The sequence below is a fragment of the Canis lupus genome, chromosome 26 (assembly GCF_011100685.1).
Source record: "Canis lupus familiaris isolate Mischka breed German Shepherd chromosome 26, alternate assembly UU_Cfam_GSD_1.0, whole genome shotgun sequence".
In the NCBI taxonomy this organism is placed as follows: Eukaryota; Metazoa; Chordata; class Mammalia; order Carnivora; family Canidae; genus Canis; species Canis lupus.
Genome location: NC_049247.1, coordinates 14,427,618 through 14,442,047, shown reverse-complemented (window position 1 = coordinate 14,442,047; position 14,430 = coordinate 14,427,618). Strand labels below are relative to the sequence as shown.

Below are 14,430 nucleotides of genomic sequence, written 5' to 3'. Positions count from 1 at the left end.
AAACTGCAAGATGGGTGCTATCACTCCTGTTTTACAGAGGAGGAGGTCCAGAGGGGGGAAGACGAGACAAAGCAACACAAGGGATACAGATGCAGTGAAATGCCGGAACACCTGCACCCCAACGTTTATAGCAGAATCTGGATTTCAATTCAGGTCTGCCCCTGTGGATTAATTCCATTTTGTCCCTCTGCTTCTTGGGCAAAAGAGGGGGCTTGGGCGCCTGGGTTGCCTGCATTCATTGCGATCCACAAACGGGTCCTGTCACCCGTTTCTGGGTCCAGATGTCAAGCCCAACTTGTAGATTCCAGCCTGTGGTCTGCATGTCCCCCACCGCTGCCCCCCCCCCATGCCTGTCACTGATACTGCTGTTTCTGTTGGTTTGTTTCAACGTGAGACCATTTACAATTGAAATTGATGGAGCACAGGGCTGGCTGTTTTTCTCCCTTCACAGGGACATTGTGGTGATGGCAGCGTGGGGCCTCTGTCTGTCAACTCTTGTTTTGTCCTCATGTAAGCCTGAGCCTGGCACAGTAAGCCAGCCTCTTCCAATTAGCATTTTCCTTTGGGTCAAGGAGACAGATCCTTTATCTGTGTGGTCTGAGATGGCTCTGCAGTGCTCCCCGGGTTTCCGGCTGCCTCTCCTCAGGGCTTCTCTCCCAGGAGGAGTGCACAAGAAGACTCCCTTACCGACTCTGCTAATGGGCTCTCTTCCTCATTAGCTGGAGAGACAGTGATGCTCATAAGTGTTAGGACTCCCCAGTGAAGGACAGCTAGGTTCCAATCCCAGGAGAACACTTTTCCTTAGCTGACTCCCAGACTCAGTTTCCCCATTTGCAAAATGAGATCATTAGTACTTAACTTATGGGGCAGGTCATTCATTCATTCATTCATTCATTCATTCATTCATTATCTATGGAAATGCCACTCTGTGCCCATCATTGTGCTTGCTGTGGAGGATGCAGGAGGGAATGAAGGACACATGATTATTACAGCCAGTGAGCAAACACGTGCCAAACACTTAAGCCAGGGGGCCCGCAAACGTGACTGCACATTAGTATCACCTGGAGATCTTCTAAAATTTTCAAAGCCAGGCCAGAGCTCACACTGTTAAATCAAGGGTCAGCCAATGTGACGGTAGAGCCAGATACAGGCTCTATATCTCTGTCCTGGCTCCTCAGTTCTGCTCTTCCAGTGCAAAGGCAGCCGTAGACACTGGGTGTGGCTGTGTGCCAATAAAACTTTATTTATAAAACAGGCCATGGGCTGGATGCATGGCCCAGGGGTCAGCAAACCCTGGGTTCAGGGGTCAGGGGTCAGGGTTTGCCAACCCTTACATTAAACCACAGTATGGGGCAGGAGTGCAGGCAGGCATCAGATGATTCCAGTATGCTGACAGTTTTGGGAAGTGACCTGGGCAATGCCTGGTCTGCATTAGCCCTTATTCGTTTTACTAATGTGGCTCAGAGAAGCAGTTAGGGCCAAAAAGAGGACAATAACCCTGACTCCAAATCCCATTCTTTTGATCACTCTGCTTCTCTGTTTGATAGCTCTCAGAGCCTCAGTTTCTCCATCTGTAAAATGGGATCAATGTGCAAATTAACTTAAATGCTAGGTCTGCCCTCTGGAGGGGCTCTGTCAGTGGTACCCATTATAGGCAGGAGTCAAGAGGAGCTGAAAATGGTCCAGGGGCCCCAACTCTGAGGGAGCTGAGGAAACTCTGGAGCCCTGGACAGACAGGCAAGTGGGGAAAGGTTTGGGAGAGGAAGTGCTTGGGCTCCATTTTGGGGCAGATGGGCTAAAGTTTGGTCTGCTGCCCAGTTGTGGTCCCAGCCCTGGTCAGAGCTTGAGGGTTGGGGCTGGAGGTGTAGATGGGTGGTCAGGGCAGAGTGGGGCCCGTGTGAAGAAGTAAAGCCTCATTCAGAGGGTTGGGCTGCTGGCTTATTTTTGCTGGAGTTAACAAGGAGAACGTTCACCTCTCAGCTCTAAGCCAAACTCTACAGGGGACACTGGACACATAAGGATGAATCATTAACTGCTCCTACTTTCTAGGAACTCATGGTCAGGGGTGGTGGGGAGAACAGATTCCTAAGCAGAGGCTGTCCATGTAGGGAGGCAACTGGCCTGGAGGGGTAAGCACGGTATGCTACATGAGGGGCATGGCAGAGGTGCATTCAGGGAGGGCTTCCTGGAGGAGCCACACCTGGGCTGGATCTTGGAAGAGGAGTTGGATGGGTCAGGCTAAGAGAACTGGGGGAGGGGGTAGAGAAGCATGTTCTAGAAAGAGAGAACAGCATCTTTGAAGGTAAGAGGTGCAAAATAGCAGATCCATGGTGTGAATGTGACTTGAGGAGGGCTGGGCGCGGGCTGGAGACAGCTGTGGGGCCATGAGCACCATGACTGGCCCTTTCCTCTGTACTGCTGCCTTCCAGATGCACGGAGCATTTTTGTCCTTTTTGGCCAGCTTCGGCCTATTCTTTCTCCCTCTCTGACCTTTCCCTGTCACTTGAGTGGTAGATATGACCTATAACAAAGGTCCTTGAGACAACAATTGTGGATACACCAAGCCCACTCAAAGGATCAGATTTAAGGAACCCACATGCCCCCCATACACACACACCAAACTCCAACAGCACGTATTTCCTTATTGATAATTTATTTCCCAAATAAACCAAGGTGGGTCCATTATCTTCATGAGATTCTTCTGGATTTTGAGATACCATTTTCTTCCCTTTTTTGTATTTTAATTTTATTATCTTATTACATAAGCCTCTTTTGACATTTCAGGATGATCCCCCCCCTCCTCTTTCCACACCACAGCAGAAAAATTATACCAAGAGGACATTTGTGGGGAGGGTTTGGGGTAAGAATACGAGAAGAAAAGAGAGGTTTCCCCGATACATCTTATTTTTAGGATCGAGGGAAGCTTGATCATTAATGCCACTCCCCACTCCAATCTGTGGGGTGGTGGCTTATGGACTTAGAGGCCCATTGCCTCACTTTTCCTGTTATGCTCCCCATGAGCCCCCGCGTCTCCCAACCTCCCTCCCCTCCCTGCATGCATCCCTCCTCCCTGCCTCTCACTGTTAACATCTTGGATTCTCCATCCATCATCCCCACAAGGAAGATAATTACTCATATGGCACCCAGGTCTCCCATTGTTTGGTTACGAGGTTAAAAATCCCTGATACACTTTAATAAATTCAGCAGTGAGCACATTATAAAATGTAATTAAATCCCTCAGCCATCCTCTCTTTCTTTACCGGCCGTGAAATTTAATTGAGGCCACCTGAGGGGGCTGAGATAAATCACAGGTGATGACTCTGGGATTCACGTCCCTCATCGGGAGAGGGAGTGATGGCCTCACCGTCCCCACGCTGATTAGTGGGCAACGCAGGGGATCCCAGTTCTGCCGGGACCTGCCAAGACTCAGACACAGGTGGCAATGGGCTTCTTAAAGGGGGAGAATGATGTTAGTTTGTCCCCTAATCTCGAAGGTGCTTCCAGTTTGTCTTCAATATTTAAAAAAAAAAAAAAAAATTGTGACCTGGGGCCAGAAAGAATGGGTGTGGAGAACTTTGTGATTCCCTGTCATGTCTTCCCTTCCCACCCTGTGTCCGCACCTTCCTGCCTATTGCCCCCACCAACGCTTTGTCTGCTGCGCTACCATTTATTTGCTCAGTGCCCTGACTGCTCATCTGTCCTTCCGAGGTAGGCTTCTGCCTTGGGACACTCTCAAGAAGGCACTTTCTCCGTCTCTCCCCGTTGGCCATGACCAGCACCACCACCCCTCCAACTGTAACTTAAGTTAAGACCTCAAGGTCTTCTCTCTGCCTGATAAAGTGACAACTGGATAATCATATTAATTAGCCCCGTCAGAAGTGGCAAGAAGAGAGAGTTAATTTGCCTTCCCCTCTGCTTTCACAAGCTGACATGGATTTCAGCAGTGGCAGGTAATCAGAGACACTGCCTCCTCTTGGATTATTCTATCAGGAGTGAGGGAGGGCTAGGAAGTCAGTCTCGGGGCGAGACTGGTATGGGTCAGAATCTTAGCTGGAGGGGCACCTGGGGGGCTCAGTGGTTGAGCATCTGCCTTCCGCTCAGGTCGTAGATCCCGGGATCCTGGGATCGAGTCCCACATCAGGCTCCCCACAGGGAGCCTGTTTCTCCCTCTGCCTATGTCTCTGCCTTTGTCTCTGTGTCTCTCATGAATAAATAAAGTCTTAAAAAAAAAAAAGGATCATCGCTGGACTGCTTACTGGTGCTACCGTGACTCGCTCCTCTCTTCTGTAATATAGGCGTTAACATGACACAGCCCATAGGCTGCTAGGATGAGGTGAGTGGAAGGATGCACACTTTGGCTTGGAGAGTGCAGGGCATTTGTCCAAGGATTGTCACACCATGTAAGTGGCGGAAGTGGATCTACAATCCAGGTCTTCTGGCTTCAGAGAAAAGAATCCTTTACAATGGATACGTACATTGAATAGTCACATGGTAGACTTTAAATATCTTATAATTTTATTATTTGTCAGGTGTGCTTCAGTAAAACTGGAGGGGAAAAAAAAGGTGGGGAGGGAATCTCTCCCCCCCAAGGAAATGAGTTACACAGCCTTAAACCAGGGGTTGACACATTTTTCCTATAAAGAGCCGGGTAATAATTATTTTTGGCTTTGTGGGCCATACCATGTCTGTCACAGTCACTTAACTCTGCTGTCCTGGTGTAGAAGTAGTCACAGATGATGCGCAAATGAATGGGTGTGATAGTGTGCCAATTGAGCTTTACCTACAAAAGCAGGTGCAGGGCTGGATTTGGCCTGCAGGTAGTAGTTGGCCCGGCCAGCCAGTCAGCCATAGTCTTTGGAGAACTTTGTCCTGTTCTAACTGGTGTGTTAATCCTCGAAGAAATAATAACATTAATAATGTTATTATTAGTTTCTGGTAATAATAATGTAGTGCCAACTACATTAGTTGGCACTCAGCTGAGCCCCTTGCTGACTACATGACCCCTCCTCGTCCCCCTAAGATCTTATGACTCCCTTTTCCCAGGAGGCAAAACAGAGGTCAAAGTGCCTCAAGCCTCCTCTCTAGTAAATGGCAGAGTTGACACAGGATCTGCTTACGGCCAAGTCCCACACTCTCTCCCACACTCCACTGGGCAAGTTGATGACCTGGAAGCCCTTCTTGTAAATAGGCTCCCCTGTCTCTAAAGGAGGTCCACATTCAGGGCCTTGTCACTAGTTTAAACGCCCTACACAGGTGGATTGGTGTGGTCCTGATGCCTCCATTCCTGCAGTTTTCATATTTCTAGACAGATCGCTTCCCCATGCTCTTTGCTTTGACTCAATACCATGGGAATCCCTGACTCTCCTCCCAATGGTCTCTTCCATCAGGAGCAAGCAGCACTGTCCTTGCTCACTCCTCACATCTCTTACCCAAGTCAGCCCCCTCTGCCCGAGTCTTCCCCCGTGACGTGGCCCTCAGGCAGTCTTAGGGATGTATGCATTGACCAGTACCAGGTGGCTCCGTGGGTGCCTCCATAGCCACTGACAGCCCTAGATAATGAAATCTGGATATTGGGAAGGGGGTTTAGATGTCTCAGGGAGGAAATGATGTCCAAAGACACAAAGAAAAACCCATTTTGGCTTCAAAGAACCATGGAACCGTAACCTTTAGAGACAGTACATAATTAAAAAACTTTGAGATCTGACATATTTGAATTGGATATTAAAGCAAATAGAGTTATTCCCTGCTATGTGAGTCATATCATGAGCAGCTTTAGCTGAGGATTATTTGGCCCATTGGATAAATTGGGGGGGGGGGATTTTAGCTGGCGACTGGCCTATGACCCCAAAAGACAAGTTCCATGGTCTAAGTTTTATTAGTTTCTGGTATCTCCTATCATGTCCCTGGGTTGGAAGCTTATGGGCAGCTGGAAAAACTTCCATTTTATTTGTGGTGTTTCTGAGGATGAGCTCTCTGGGTTTGACTGCCCTGGCTCAAGCCCCAGCTCAGTGAAGATGGAGTTATGGAGATTAAATGAAATAAATACATCTAAAGCACTTAATCTGAGTCCTGCCATGCAGTAGGTGCTCAATTAATGTTAGCTGTGATTATTAATAGTTTTCTGTGCTCAGAGGTCTTTATCTCCATGGAAACATGTAAGGCTAGCATAGCTTCTATCCGAGAGGGTTGAGAGGCTCAGAGGCTGCAGCAGAGAGCTTCTTTCGGTCTCTTCTAGCTCCAGAACTATATCATTTAAACAATAATTCTTACGCTTGCCTCAGAAAAAGACATGCTATGGGAAGATAGTGTGGTGTAGGGATGCAAGGAAACTGAGTTCAATCCCCAAAGTGTGCCAATACCCGCTGTGGGACTCTGAATAATTCACATTTTCATTTTCCTTACGTTTAAACTAGGAATACAACCTCATAGGATTGTTTGGATTAAGTGAAGAAATGGCTTCCAGAGGCATATCCCCGCTTGGGAGTCATACCGATAAATAAAACCGAGCTCATTGCTCCCCTGCTTGCCAGGCAGCCGACTGATGACTCTGGGGTGTGGATTTTTTATTGGGGCCTGCAGCTAGCATCATGACAGCTCAAGTGGGAAAGCCCTGGGCTGGGAAGAGAATGGCCTTGTAAGGGTCAGGGCTGATGCTTTGGACCACTGTGGATGGGGAGTTGGAGGATGGGGAGGAGGGTTTGGTGGGGGAATGGGGGTGCTCAACCACAGCTTGACGGGCTATTCTCCCCTTGGCCACCAGAGGGAGCTCTTCAATGAGTGAGACCACCCCCACCCCCCAAACACACACCTCTACCCCCAGCATCAGGCCTCTGTTTTGTTTTGTTTTGTTTAAGATTTTGTGCATTTATTTGAGAGCCAGCGAGAGAGCACAAGCAGGGGAAGTGACAGAAGGAGAAGAAGATGTGGGGCTCCATTCCAGGACCCTGGGTTCATGACCTGAGCCTAAGGCAGATGCTTAACTGACTGAGCCACCCAGACCTACTTCGGGGTTCCCATCGCCCTAAAACAAATGCCAAAGTCCGTACTGTTTTATTTCCCTTATGAAATGTATCACTGTTTGAAATTACCTTGGGCTTTTGTTTACTCACTATCTGACTCCCTCACTAGACTCTAGGCTCAGAAAATTTAATTATCCTGTTCACCATACACCCACCTCCTAAAACTGTCACCCGCACAACAAAGGTGCTGTATTGGTTTCCTATGGCTGCCATAACAAATGACCACAAACCTGATGGCTTGGAACAACACCAATTTATTACCTTAGTTTTGCAGATTAGACATCGAAAATTCGTCTCACGGGGCTGAAGTCAAGGTGTGTCGGCAGGACTGCTTCCTTCTGGAAGCTCCAGGGGAAAATCATTCTCTTGCCTTTTTCTAGCTCCCTTGGTTCTTAGCTCTCTCCATCCTCACAGCCAGCAACTGTCATGTTGCCTTCCTGAACACAGACCCTCCTGCCACTCCCCCTTTCATACATGAGGACTCATGCTTACTTTGGGCCCATCTGGATAATCCTTAATTTAATCACATCTGCAAACTCTCTTCTGCCTGTTAGGTGACTTACCTAGAGGTTCCAGGGATTAGGACATCCTGGGGAGGGGTGTGAGCATTATTCTGCTCATCAAAATATTGTTGGCTAACTGCAGGGGTGAAATGAACAGCATCCTACTACATCACCTGCAGGCCTCTGCAGCCCTTCCCTGAGCTTAAAAGGGTCAATGTTCAGCATTTCCTTTGTTCCTCCCAGACAGAGGTAGGAGGCGTGGACACTCTAGAATGGTTTGAGCTCCGTGTATCTGGAGAGCAGTCTCGACTAGAAGCATCCGGTTCGTTCTTCCTTTCTGTGGTTCCAGTCCCAACTCAATCACTAGCTATGGACGATTGAGTATTGCTTCTAAGCCTCAGTGTTCCCATCTGTGAAATGGGGAAAAAAGTAGCCGTCACTTATCAAACCCAAATTCCGTGACCTGAATTAAAAACCCCACTGCTGGCCTTTATTTGCTGTGTAACTTCGGGCAAATGGTGTAACTTCCTGATTTATTTGTTGGGGTGATGGGGTAATAATCATAGCAGCTGCTATGTTCCATCCAACATGCAGTGGATGGATTACATGAGGTAATGTACGTAAAGGGTTTATTTGGCAATAGTCCTTGGCACACCGTAGTGCTCAACAAAAAGCATATCTATTTTTTTTCCTCATTTCTCCTCTTCTTCTTTGTCTTCAGCATTTTTTTTCTCTCTTACTTTTGCCCCTCCTCTTCCTTGGCTTTATCATCCCGTTTTTACCTGGTGTCTCTGGGTTAAATGTTTCTAGATATTTTTCGCACATCTGGCTCTTCTGTTAGCCTGAGCTTCTTCCCACCAGGTCAGAGCCCAAGCTTCTCATTTCAAAGCTCTATGTAATGCACATGCTTTATTAATGTTGGTTCCTTGTGTCAAGGCATCTGTCTATCCGTCTGGCCTCTTGAGGGGGTTTCGAAGACTGAGGCCCCTTTCTGTATGGGAGAGAGCTGCTGAGAAGGCATAGACAGGGAACTGCAGAAGGAGAAAAGAACCCTCCCTCCCTCCAGCACTCCCTCTCTGTGGAGCACTGGAAATGAAAACATCTGAGAACAGATTTCTATTATTCTACCCCTGGGACTGAAGGCACCAGGGACGCACACAATTCTGCCTCCGTGTCTGCATGACTTGTTATCAGAAAATTAGAGTAGAAAAGAAGCTTTTGTTCAGCTATGGAGACATCTTAATAGGCGCTTTGATTGTTAAACAGAAGTTTCTGTATCAGTTTAATTGCTGTAAATGCTGTTTGCCTTCTCTGTTATGATAAGGCCTGGATTTTCATAGATCCCCCCCCCCCATTCCCTTTAAACAGTTTTCCTTTGCTTTAAGGCTTGAGTTGGCAAGTTTAATGAAATCCACACGAAGGAAGTGAAGAGAGGATCTCTAAGTTCAGATCTGCACACCCACGTCCGAAGCCGTGTGCTGGTTATTATTGCTTGAGACTAATGATGCTGTAGCTGCGCTGTGTAATTGACGGAATTCACCCCTCCAACCAGATACCGGGAAATGAAACCAAACGACTCAACTTAATTACTTCTACTTCTCGAGAAGGGGCTGTAATTGAGAATAACAGCATAACCGGGATATGAATCTAAACGTGAGATGTGCTTATAATAAAAGAGGATTTGTTCTTTGCGGACTTGAGCCTCAGAAATACCGTCTTGGCGTCTTGGGGTGGGGGGGTAGGGAGGAGGGAGGCGAGTGGCTAGGGAAGTGGAAAACATCTCGGTGGGGGATTCTCAACCTTGGCATTTTTGACATTCGGGGCTGGTTAACTCTTTGATGTAGGGGCCAGCCTGCGCATAGTAGGATGTTGAGCTGCATCCCTGGCCTCTACCTGCTGGGTGCCAGCAGCACTTCCCCACTCCACTGTGACAACCAGAATTATCTCCAGATATTGCCCAATGTCCCCTGGGGGCCAAAAGTCACCTTGGTTGAAAACACTGAACTTAGGAGCAATTGCAGAATTACCCCTCGAGGTTCTGTGGCTGCCTAGTGTGTGACCTGTAGGGTGTCACTGCATTTCTCTGAGTGCCCTGAGTGTCTTCCTGTGTAGGGAATAATGAGAACACTGCGAGAGGCATAGTTTCCAGGTCTAAACTGTGCAGCATAATGCCTAACACATATTGAGCGATCAATTAACTCAGTGCTTCTATCATAATACGCTTGGGCTCAGCAAACATATAGGAAGTACGTTGCTTCTGGTGGTGCAAAGATGAGGATGAGGTCCCAGTCCTTGCAGAAGGGGCCCATTTATGCACACTTGTTGGTACCGCTTTATTCTTCACCCGTGGCAGACATTGCTAATCAATCTTGGTGTTCTTTTCTATTGGGTCTCAGAATCATTGTCAACACACTTTTCTAGACAGCTACTACGAATGTCCCATGAGATGAAGCCCATTCGGCACTCCTAGCTTTGTAGATTCCCCATGACGAGGCTGTGTATCTGAGCTAACTACCACTTTCTCTTCAGCCCAGCTGTCCCATCTGCACCTGCCCCAGCGCTGGAGAAAGCATTTTAAGGAATTAGCAAGTAGCATCCGTCTTCCCAAATCAGACTTAAGTCCCCAAATGAGATAGGAATGGAAAGAAGACTCTTTTTTGAAAATTGTGTTTTTTTTTTCTTTCTTGTCTTTCTTGTTTCCCTCAGAAACTGGAAAAAGTGGCAAAATGGCTTGGACTTCCTTTTAGTTATACTAAAGGAAATTCCACTGGCTATGATGCTGATTGATATATCACGCTGTCTCTCTCGTAGCTTTTCTCTGCCCTTTGGGCTTGGAAAATCACTAGCTCTCCCAGAAAGGGTCCCAGCCTTACAAGGGCAGAATTGGAGTTTCTGGAAACAGCTCTCAGGTGGCTGTCGACAGCGTCATTAGACAGAAGAGAGGAGTGAATGGGTTGGGGGTCAAATATTCCCTGACATCCCCAGTTCCGGGTGAACACACCACTCCATAACAATGGCTGTGAAAAATGAGGTAGGTATTTGTAGCCCCAAAAACAGGGAGCTGGCTCCATCTACCTGGCCTAAGAAAGGAGAGCTGGTGTGTGGATCAGCCACTCGCTTCCTCTCTCCCTCGCTGGTGGAGATTTCACACACAGCACAGCTTCATTTCTGCTGTTGTTTCACACCTCCCCAGGGCCTTTGAGGTCTGAGAGGAGGGATGTGAGGGCGGCTGGCTGGTGGAGTGAAGGCCGGGGCTGGTGCTCAGCATCTGCGGAAGAAGTCCCAGAACTCAGTCAGAGGTGGAGTGATAGCAGAAGTCCCTGGGATTTAGCCTCAGGCATGAAAGGAAAGACCAGAGCCAGGCATCCAGTCTGAATGAAATCTGTGTGATTTTTTTGTTTCTTCCTCATTCCCATTCATCCATCAGCCTATCTATCTATCTATCTATCTATCTATCTATCTATCTATCTATCATCTATAGATACATACATCTACCCACCCACCAATTCACCCATCCATCCATCCATCCATCCACCCACCTACCCACCCATCCATCTACCTATTCATCTGTCTTTCCACCTACCTATCCAATCACTTGTCCACCCAATTATCGAAATATTCATCCATCCATCCACCTACCAATCCATGTATCCATTCATCCACCCATCCATCCATTCATTCATCCAACCACCCACCTACCCATCTGTCCATCTACCCACTCATCTGACCATCCACCCACCTATCTAAACATTCATCCACCCATCCCTCTATCCACTCACTTACCAATCCATCTACTCATCCATCTATCCACCCACCCTTCCTTTTACTCCTCAATCCATCCACTTGTTTCTTTACTTTTTTTTAGAGAGAAGTGGGGGGAGGAGCAGAAGAAGAGGGGAGAGAGAAATTTATGCAGGCTCCACATCTGGCATGGAGCCTGACTCAGGGCTCGATCTCACAACTCTGAGATCATGACCTAAGCCAAAATCAAGAATTGGACAAATCAAGAATCTTGACCAACTGAGCCACCCACCCCTCCATCCACTTATTTTAATGAGTTTAGATGGTACATAGTTGGACATAGTTACTGACAATATACAGAGAGTGATATCAGATTTCTATATAGAGTGTGCTTTTAAAATAAATGTATTTAAACAAAGAGTTAACTAAAAATAGGAAGTAAATAATTTTATGGACTGTACGGGACACGACAAAACTGGGAAAGTGGTCCGTGCATGATTGGTGTCTGGAGTCTACCTCGTTAGAACTTTGCACACAAGGGCATATGCTCAAGGGGCTCTCAAAAATCTAGATTCACAGCTGCTATGCAGCCTCCAAGGTGTATGACCTTGTAGCAATGACTTCCTCTCTCCAAGCCTCAGTTTCATTGTCTGGAGGGTGGGGATGCTAACAAACCCTTTCTTTGGGGTTGTTTGGAGGATGTAATGAACTAAAGCATGTGAGTCACTTACCACATGCCAGGCACACATTAACCACTCCATAAATGGAAACAATGCTCATTTTTATGCCTTCCACAGCTGGCTTCTTTCAAGGCACTCCCTGGCTGCCCTGCCCAGGGGAACTTGCTTGAGTCCAAGGAACACATGTTAAACCAATGTTCCATTTAGCTTTGGTTTAGCAAGTGATGGTAGTGGTCACTGACGCTGGTGAGCCTCCCTCTTCCTTCCAGGGGGTTTGGCTGGAGCCTGCCCCATCCTCTGACCCTCTGTGTAATCGGCTCTTCTCCTCTCTTCTGTCCCTGCAGACACACTGTCCGTGCCGCGCTGGTCCCCGCAGATCCCTCGCAGAGACCTCGGCAACTCCATCAAGCACAGGTAGGCTGGATGCCTGTGGGCGCTGGTGCCCACCTCCGGCACAGTGAAGGCTGGCATCTCTGGCTGCCAGAGTGGGCAAAGGCTGGGCAGATATTTTGCTTTAGCTCCTGTGTCACCATGCCCCTCTCTCCTCTGCCAACTGAAACCTCATCATCAAGGCATCTTATTAACCTGGCCCTTATAAAATCAGCACATAATGGTTAAAAGCTAGGGCTTTGGAGTCTGACTGTCTTGTCTTCCAGTCCCAGCTAGCAAAGTGTTGCAACCTTGAGGAAGTTACTTAACCTCTCTGAGGTTCAGTATTCTCATCAGATAATTCTGCCTACGTATGGGGTGTCATGAGGATCAAATGCGATAATATACATAATGTGCTAAGCAAAGGGCACAAAATAATCATTCAGTAAATGGTATCATTGTCAAGACAAACGCTTTACATCCTAATTTTGGGCCTCCCTACTTAGAAAGCAAGATTGCATACTGAACTCAGAGACGCTCGCTCTCTGCTGAACGTAGGTCAGCCCAGAGCTCCAGCCCTGATGGGTCTGTGGAAATAATCTCACCTGGGGTACACCTGTCCTTTCTGGAAGAAGACTTGTATCTACTAGACATCCCTTATAAGAAGTTCTTTAGCTTTCCAGATTTAACTTTCTACATTTTATGTCATTATCTTCACAGCCTCCTCACAAACTTAGTGGGGTAAGTAGCACAGGTGTGGTCATGTCCAGGTGATAGGGAAACTGAGGCCCTGCACGATTTAAGTGACAGGCCTACAGTCTAACTGACCTCAGTCCTCTGTGTTCTTTGGACACTGCTGCTCAGAGTTTTCTTTGTACCGAGGCCTCTGGGAACTAGTGGACGGGGCTGTTTACTCATTCATGGATTCTTTGTGCTAGTATTCGCGGAGAATTTCTGTGCCTGGGCAGCAGCACGGCACAAGACGTAGGGCCTGCGCCCTTGGGGAGTTTGCGGTCCTGTGGAGGGTTAGGCGGCTAACAGCCCATGACAGTCCGTGGGATCGGGGCTGCAAGGCCGGGGACAGTATCAGGGGCAGACACATCGCCACAGGGTTGGGGGCTGGGGGGCGAGGCCCGAATGAGCACACTCTCCCGGAATTGCACCTCGTCAACAGTTTTTGGAAGAAACATGTTGACAGGCTAGTTGTTAGGACTCAAATGAAGAACCAGTGGAGGAAGCAGTGAGAAACATGTGATAGACGCCTCGATGGTCAGCAGGGAGATGCAGGGAGATGCAGGGAGATGGAGGGAAAAAGACATCACAAAGAAGGGCCTTTTCTAACAGCTTCCCCACTGCCCTCCCTCAGTTCCCTACTTGAATCCATCCCACCTCGGGATTGGCCACACCCCTGGCTCAGCTCCTCCCCCGGGTTGGCCACACCCCTGGCTCGGCTCCACCCCTGGATTGAAGCTGCCCCCCTCCCCCCGCACCTTGCAGCCCCCCTCTCCCCAACCTTCTGGCTCAGCCTCATCCCCCAGCTCTAGCAACCTACTGTTAGATCTGGTGTCACCTCAGATTCAAACACTGATTCCCAGGGGAAGGATGATGATCTTGGGCATCAGGAATGTCTTCTTAGAGGAGCCGGGACTTGGAATGCCCTGTTACTCTTTAGTCTCACCCTGTTTCTCCCCAGGGCTCCATGCCAGAAGGGGGAAACCTAGACTCACCCAGTCTTGGTAAAGAAATTAAAATCCCATTCCATCTGTTGTCCTCAGAGTCCCCTCAGCCAGAGCTCAGGAGAGAGCGCTGATCCCAGAGATAGGAGACGACTGGAAAGGAAAGAGAACGCAGCGCTACGAGGCTCACGCTGCCTGCCCTCCATCCCCACGCTGCTGGCTGGGGGGTGAACACAAGCCTATTCTGTTCATTCCTAAGGGCTGCCAAATCCCACAAGGCAGACCCTGCCAAACTCGCTGGCCCCGTGGAAGGGGCAGAAAAAGTCTGGACCACCCCCCAGTCCAGGACTGGAGGGGGTTTCCTTAGCCACAAGAGTCTCTGTTCTGAATATTGCTATTTGGCTTTGGTATGCAGGTTTGGGCTGCAGCTCATTCCACTTGG

The 14,430-nt window shown here is 48.3% G+C and overlaps 1 protein-coding gene across 23 annotated transcripts in view; it reads left to right on the top strand.

Annotated features, from left to right (window-relative positions):
- KSR2 (kinase suppressor of ras 2) overlaps positions 1-14,430 on the top strand; it is a 446,464-nt gene that overhangs the window by 326,052 nt on the left and 105,982 nt on the right. For all 23 annotated transcript variants that reach the window (XR_005379235.1, XM_038575248.1, XM_038575247.1 and 20 more), the window contains one exon: positions 12,288-12,357. Coding sequence is in view for 22 of the 23 variants with exons in the window: in XM_038575248.1 (XP_038431176.1) it covers positions 12,288-12,357 (70 nt within the window). In the remaining variant the exon portion in view is untranslated. The remainder of the gene's footprint in view (positions 1-12,287; positions 12,358-14,430) is intronic.